General features: G+C 39.6%; 1 protein-coding gene across 1 annotated transcript in view; it reads right to left on the reverse strand.

Annotated features, from left to right (window-relative positions):
• Positions 1-1,257: 1,257 nt before the first annotated feature.
• Positions 1,258-8,023, reverse strand: part of LOC106809756 (major facilitator superfamily domain-containing protein 12-like) — an 11,453-nt gene continuing 4,687 nt past the window's right edge. Inside the window, exons 5-11 of the mRNA XM_014812957.1 lie at positions 5,700-5,817; positions 5,239-5,421; positions 4,541-4,726; positions 3,881-4,048; positions 3,550-3,644; positions 2,715-2,842; positions 1,258-2,380 (exon numbers count right to left, since the gene is read on the reverse strand). Coding sequence (XP_014668443.1) covers positions 2,229-2,380; positions 2,715-2,842; positions 3,550-3,644; positions 3,881-4,048; positions 4,541-4,726; positions 5,239-5,421; positions 5,700-5,817 — 1,030 coding nt within the window. The 3' untranslated portion in view covers positions 1,258-2,228. The remainder of the gene's footprint in view (positions 2,381-2,714; positions 2,843-3,549; positions 3,645-3,880; positions 4,049-4,540; positions 4,727-5,238; positions 5,422-5,699; positions 5,818-8,023) is intronic.

Consider the following 8,023-nt stretch of genomic DNA (forward strand, 5'->3'; position numbering starts at 1 on the left):
ACACTTTTCTGAGCAAACTGTAGTGAGGATTTCTGAAATCTGTAGTACGAGGGTCACGCAGTGACCCGAGTATGCTAGGGGGTTCGGGCATGCCCCCCCCCCTCCCCGGGAAATTGTTGATTCCGAGATGCAATTTCCTGCATTCTGGGACCCAAAATGACAATAAGTTCACACTGATATTTGCTGCTAAATACATGTAGTTATTTTCAATCATGTTATATCAATGTAACACTGAAACAAAACACTTGAAATATCATCAAAATGATTTTTTTCCGATCGTAATAAAAATCGTAGTTGTATGCAAACTGGTCGTAGTGGTCAAAATGCAAACAAAATTCGCATAAAATACGGATAAATCGTAGTGGTTGGCATCTCTGAATATAGCATCATGCCAATCATACGCTAACATATGAAATTCGTATACATAGCGTATTCATAACGAGTTGGACGTATACATAACGTATTAGTCACGTATATAGAACGTTGTGATAACTTATACCGACGATTGCTTAGCGTGTTGCCGGCGTTCACAACTTATGCCCAACGATAGTCTAACTTATGCATAGCGCGCGGCAGCGTATCGCCGACGATCACGTGTCGTAGCCTATAAAAAGGCTGCCGCTCGACGATTCAATTTATAACCGCACTAGACATCGCAGTATCAACATCTCCGTCGCAGTATCAACATTCTTATATACCAATTCCCCTAAACTCTGCCCATACGCCATTATAGGTAGCTGTAAGTTAGAAACACGTTCAGTTAGTTCTGTGGTCGTCCGGAACACGTCAAATACGGCTACATACGTCAATATGCGTTGGAGATAAGTTACACATAGGTTCAAAGCACGTTACTCATAGGTTAGAAATAAGTTTTGGGTACGCTAGACATTATCTCGACGTATTTCGACTTTATATAAGTAACTTACAAGTAACGTGTGTGAACGTGTGTCAACGATCGCATAACTTACCTACAACTTATGGCCCGCGTATGCGGGACGTATGGGCATACGCTGGCATACGTCGGAAAATGTTGTGCATGCAAACAAAAATTTGACGACCTCGCCGTACTACGACGTATACCAGCGTGCTTCGGCGTGCTCTTAACTTATACAAAGCTTAGCCATAACTTATTCGACGTACGCCAGCGTATTCACCAAATTTTCCATACGTCGGTATACGATGGCTTTCATACGGTGGTTGTGACAGCGCCATAAGCACATCCAAATCTCTCGTAATAACGACAAAATACAGCACGTATAAATATAATTATATAATTTTAATCCATATAACAAATGTATCAAATATACATCTTCTTCTTTCACTCGCACAACATGCTTCACGAAAACCAACCGGTTCAACAAGTCGAGTAAGTTACAATTAATTAATTTTTCCACAATAGTTTGGCTGTTTATTATAGACCATAAACATCCCTGTGGCTGCTGTCACAGGTTTACATGAGCAACGAATTGTGCGGTCAGCTCATCTGTCTATTATGACGATGGAATCCACAATTTCTCAACAATGTATTAGGACGATACTATAACATAGATAAATAGCAATAATATGACGTTATAAATCTCTAATAGCAAGATTTCATGATCAACATGAGAAAACTACTGTAAATGGTATGCACTACATTTGCATTTCTTATATATTTTTAGCAGACCCATATTTCCACACATCACAGAATGGAGAGTATCACATTTAGTTTTGAGCACATTATTCATGTGTATCCCACCGGGTATATACAAGTATTATTATTATTATTATTATTATAATTATTGTTATTATATTGTGTTAATTATCGTCATTACTATATGCACTTGACCACATAGCCTTAGATCTAGATATCGATATACACGGTGTATGACCACTTCATATACAATTTACTCTGTGTCCTAGACTGTCATATGTTCTTATTTAGATCCAATCAAGAGTTAATGAGACAAACTTGTTAACATTGTCTCATTAACTCCTGATCTAATTTAAACAACTCACAGAGAGCACCATTAAAATGATAGGAAGGAATTGATTTTTTTTTATTTCGCAGCCTTAGTGGCCTCACTGTAGCCTAACAAAACACAGCTGTCGTCTTCATCTTTGATTTTAATGCGTAAAATGATAGGAAGGTTTTGATTTTTTAGATTTCGCAGCCTACACATAGTGGCCTCAATGGCCCTATGAGCCTCTAGCGTAACAAAACACAGCTGTCGTCTTCATCGTCGATTCTAATGCGTCGAAGCAGAGGCTTGACCATCAACGGCACACTTCACATCGCAGATGGATTGGTTCGACAAGTTTGATTCATAGCTGGCACAGTCAGCCGCTGTCACATTGCTGCACAGTGGACGTGTTTCCTCATTACATCGAGACATTTCTCCTGCAAAAACCACGTGGCAACATTATACTCAGAAAAATTGCATACATACATCAAAGTGTGGCATCACTATATATCATTCATACATACAGCAAGAATTAGCAGACACAACTGGTACACTGGTGAAGTTTTGCAAAGCCATCGTTGAGAATTTTAATCGTCGAATACTTTAATTTATTGTACATAAATGCTTTGTTATACCGCGTTTCTGTGAGTCAGTGACTCACAGAGAATCAGCAAAGTGGCTGCAAGACGAGAGTAATGACATCTGCATACAACACCTATGACTCAAGAGTATATATGTACCTCTCACTCCTCTGTGTGGTGTATGACTTACTTTGAGTAATTTGATCTTCAAAGGCAATCCAAATGATGAACAAGGTTATCACACCGACTGCAGCAGCAGCGCCAGGTACAAATGTCATGACTGAACGAAAATAGTACCTGCAGTCAATGCAGCATGCTCTGAAAGATATAAAGCGAAATAGGAAATAGTGCTTAGTTAGATTACAGACTCCCACCCTCCAGGAGAGATGGTAGGCACCTAGTTGTCACCTAGATTTTAATTTAAATCAATAAATGAAAATGACGTCATAATCAATGTGATAAATAATAGAAAAAAATACTCCTGTCGTTCAGAACTGCGTGTGGGTGAAGGTTAAGGATACTCTCCACGTTGTGCACGGGTATGGCTCTAATAAAGATTAAACGTTTATTGACAAATGAATCGAATCAATCACTTGTTTTATTTATAGCGGAGATATATCTCTATGCTCAAGGCAAAAAATTTTCATGAATTTTCCAGCACCTAATTATGTTACGACAAAATTTTTTTATGTAAAAATAGTATTTTAGATATTTCTCAATTACCAGAAAGAGTGAGGATACAAAATTTTCGCCACATGTTAAGCACAATATGTACCAAAATAGCGCATCAGGATTTTTCTTTAAGTTTCATATTTACCGAGAAAAATAAAAAAAACTGCCTAAAATTCAAGTCGCACGTTTGAATTTAAAATTTTTGCGAATAAAGAGACATAACTCATAAAATACGGCACTTAATAACAGTGCAAAATTACGTAAGCTCACATGGGCTGAAGTTTATCTTGGTATCCTTGGAGTTTTGAGTGTAGGAAAAATTCTCTTTAAACACGAAGGCTAGAGGCACTTACTTGCAGGGATGTAGTCTCTGAATCACATTAACAGCGACACCATTAGAGAGCTTGTCAGTGAAGCTCATTACTCCATAAACAAAAGCACTGCCTTCCTGTGTGAATAAAGTAATAAACCAGATATGAGTCACATGCGCAAAGCACGTGCCAGAAATGACATTTAACAGGCATCTTGGCTTATATGCTTTGATGTGGAACAAACAAACTCATACCCTGCGAGATATTTTCAGCACAATTATATGGCTTCCAATCAGTACATTAGCTGAAATTAATATAACATCTAGGTGTGAGTTTTGTAAAGGCTGTAGCTACTACCAATAAAGATACATACGACATTCACACCAATTAGGTCTGCCACCATGGATAGTGAGGTGACGAGCATCGTTGAAGCTGCGATACCAAGAACAATAGCGACCCCATATATTTGGTAACCAAGATTGTATTGGTATATCCAGGCTGACAGTGACATTCCAACGGATGCACCCAACAGGAACGTCATCTGCAAATGTGAATAAACATAATAAGCAAGGTGCTACATGTATGACCTGAATGCTTCATTCATTCAATGCGCAAAGTATTTTTCAGTTTTCATTCAGATTCAGATTCAGATTTCATTTCAGATAGTCATTACTTTGTACACACGGATATGTGCATCTGTTGTTTATATCCACCCATGTGTTGTCATTTCCTTCCACTGTGTTTGCTCTTATTTTTTTCTGTTTTCTAGAGTGCTCAATTTAGGTTCATGTTATTCACATGATGCATAGCACTATGAACGGGGCAAAGTGGATATTCTCTACCAGGCCTAGAAAATGTCTCCCTAAAAGTTGCTTTATCTGTTATGAGTTATTTGCTACTGTGATCCATAATACATATAGCTAACGATTTTGCTAAGATAATAAGTATACTGACGAGAGAACAATTCGGTTCCAAGAGACATAGAGATGTAGAGAAAACACTTGAGACTAACATACACTTATAATGCTCGTACCTTTCGCCCAATCTTGTCGTTTGTATATCTCATTAGCAGCGACGTAAGAAATCCCGACACGAAGACGATGAGTGGTGCACGTGCGATGAAGTCCTTGTCGAGCTTCTGTGCCTCGTACAGGTACAGAGGGAGGTACACCTGGCTCACATTCACATAGAGCCGCGTCGACATGTAGAGAACTGCAACCTGGAATCGATGGGGGGGAGGAGGGGAGGTAAAGTTCAATTTATGAGAATATTTCTGGCTGCACATACGAATGATAAAGAGGAACTGACAAATCTATAGAGATTTATAGACTAAAAAAGATATACAGACTAATATGGAGTTGTTGGTGAACATACATAGTTATATTATTACAATTATTACCAGGCCTCGAATTAAGCGACGAGAGGAGCAAGGCAATTTTTTGGGGACATGTGAGAAATTGCCTTGAATTTTCTCTAAAATGGTAGACTGGTATCCGGCCTCACGCTCTGCTAGACAATGTACACGCTCTGCGACAAACAGTGCGGCCGCGAACCAGTCTAGCCAAAGGCACCGACGGCAATTACAGAAAAGGGCAAGGCAGGTCACTGCCGTCAGTCGGGTTGGATTTTCAGGGGCAGTACGGCGATTGATAGGAGCACCGACGGCAATTGCCGTCGGTGCCATCGGTTAATTCAAGCCCTGATTATTACTACACATTATATCACACATACCAGGTAAAATCTGGGGTTTTTAAACCAGTCCTTCCAAGCCATTTTCTGCCAGTTGCTGGCTCCACTACTGTCATATATACATTGACTAAGACTGGTCGATACTTCAGATGGCTCCTCTTTTGTCCCAATATGGAATATGATGGAATGTACGAGGCCAACTCCGACCACAAACAGAGCCATGTTCTGAAAGTTTTAAATATAGACCTAACCTAATGCACACATAATTGCACACACAATTAACACACATAATTCACAAAACTAGTAGATTTCTTAATCTAACTGGCACACATAATTCACAAAACGAGTGGATTTCTTTTAAATGTTCATCATAAAAAACGTTACAAGCCACAACATTTCTGCTCATCAATGTAGGATATGGTACGATGTGGCATTTTACACTCGTACATGCAGGACAACACAATTTTAGTTGCCAGGTAAATCGGCTATTTCAAACAGCTTACCCGAAACACAAACTGGTCACCAATTCCTATGGAAGCAGCATTCCCTGTCTCATCAAAATCTAACATCAACCATGTTCCAGCATAGACAACGACATTAGCACAAACAGTAGCAGAATACCTGTAAATAACAAGTGCCGCAGAGCGACAGCGCTCATCTAACGTCTACTGCGGTGACTCTGTGGTGGAGTGGTGGGATTCTAGTAAACCCTGTTAGTCCCAAATGTGTTCACATACAAGACGGGATAATCATGTTTTGCACTTATTAAGTGTCTGGTTGCTTGTTATCTTAACATTCGATTTCATCCGTTAGCTAAGCAACTAACTGCAACTGCAACTAACGGGAACACATGGAGCGCCACCGCAGCAAACGGACGTGTTTTCGTATCTCTCCAATGAAGGAGTAAACATTACGTGAAGAATACGACTTTTCAGCGCTTACGACCACTGAAAGAGATTCCAATTTACTCCTAAAGGAAGTACTTTTTCATTCTATTAACTTATATGGTGGAGGATACGGTTTAAAAGTAAAGTTAAGCTAGATTTTAGACTAGAAAGGCAGAGGGGAGCGGCCATATTTGTTGTCGTTTTTTGGCGGGAAAGTTCTAAATTACCCATCAACTAGATAAATAAACTCTATCCTGGGCAATTAAGTATAAACTGATAGATCTAATGTAAGCTAAATGGATCAAAAGAAGAAAACATCAAAGAAAGTAGATACATTTGGTAATAGATGGGCTCAATGTTGTAAGTGTAATAGATGGGATATATGGGAAAACATATGCGCCGACGATGTTATGCCCGATGATTTCGTGTATGACTGTGCTATATGTAAGTTTCAGGGGGAGTGGCTGAAGGAAAAGGCAGCACTTAGCGATAAAATTAAGAGCCTGAAGGAGGAGCTGCGGAGCAGAGTGGTTCAGATCAGCTATGAGGTTCTGGATCAGCTCAACTCCACTCCTGAGTCGGAAGACGAGATACTCCGGGACCCTCCAACGAAGATGGGGCAAGAGGAAATAGTAGATACATCGTCAAGGAACTCAAAGGAAGTTGGATACCTAAACAACCTTTTAGTTATTGGGGACTCGATAGTTAGGCAAACTGTAAAAGCTATTTGCAATGATGGGGATCGAAATGATAGGTGTGTTGTAACTTTTGGAGGGGCTGGAGCAAAATATATAGAGGAAAGACTAGATAGGATAGTAAATGTTTCAGATAGCCAGGGCACAGTAGTTATGCATGTAGGGGTTACTGATGTTCTAAACGAGGATCTAGAGATAGCTAGGAAGGAAATACAAAGTTTAATTATAAAAGCCAGCAGCAAAGATATAACAGGAAAGCTAGTAGTTTCAGGTACAATACCTTGTTTCAGATCTAAAGACATCAACCAGAAATTGATGTCCTTCAACCACACGATCCGGACCATGTGCAAGGCAAGTAGGGTAAAGTTTCTAGACAACTGGGCAGACTTCGCGGGCAGGCGGGACCTCTACTCCCATGACGGACTTCACTTAAACAGGAAGGGAGGAGATCGACTGGCTGGAAACTTCCTTAAAGTTCATCAGGAAAACTAGAAGGTTGGGGCCTCAAGGCATCAGATGAAGCACAGGATACATCAATCGTGCTAGCGTCGGAGGAACCAATCCCTAGGAGCTCCAAGCTGACTACACTTTAAGACCCGGCAGATAAGTTTCAACGAGACACAGGATTAATAATAACAGGAGTAGACCCATGCCATCGCGCCTCATCAGAATTCAGCTTTTCCCAAAAGGTCTACATTTCATTCATTTAAATGCTCGCAGTATCCTTCCTAAAATAGAATAATTTAGATATATTGCTATGCAAGCTAGAATTGTAGTGATTGCGGTATATGAATCCTGGCTAGATGATTCAGTTGATGACTGTGAAATTAAAATTGAAAATTATAGTGTAGAAAGGCGGGATAGAGATAGATCAGGTGGTGGGGTGTGTATTTTCATCAGGAATGATTTAGCATATAATATAAGAACTGATATGGATAAAGTGGGGCTAGAAGCTATATGGGTTGATATCTTACTACCAAGATCGAAACCAATATTGACCGGGGTATGCTATCGACCACCAAAACAAGGCAACTTCTTCGAACTATTGGAAAATATTAGTATAAATGCTGACAGGTTCAATGAGCAGGAAATTATTATATTAGGGGATTTCAATGTTAACGTTCTAGAAAAATCAACGGGAAAATGTGATAGAATGCTTAAGGCTCTTAAAGATTACTGCTACCAATATGATCTCAAACAACTAATCACTACTCCGACCAGAGTAACTAATATAAGTGAGTCCGC

This window comes from Priapulus caudatus, unplaced genomic scaffold (assembly GCF_000485595.1).
Source record: "Priapulus caudatus unplaced genomic scaffold, Priapulus_caudatus-5.0.1 Scaffold381, whole genome shotgun sequence".
Taxonomy (NCBI): domain Eukaryota; kingdom Metazoa; phylum Priapulida; class Priapulimorpha; order Priapulimorphida; family Priapulidae; genus Priapulus; species Priapulus caudatus.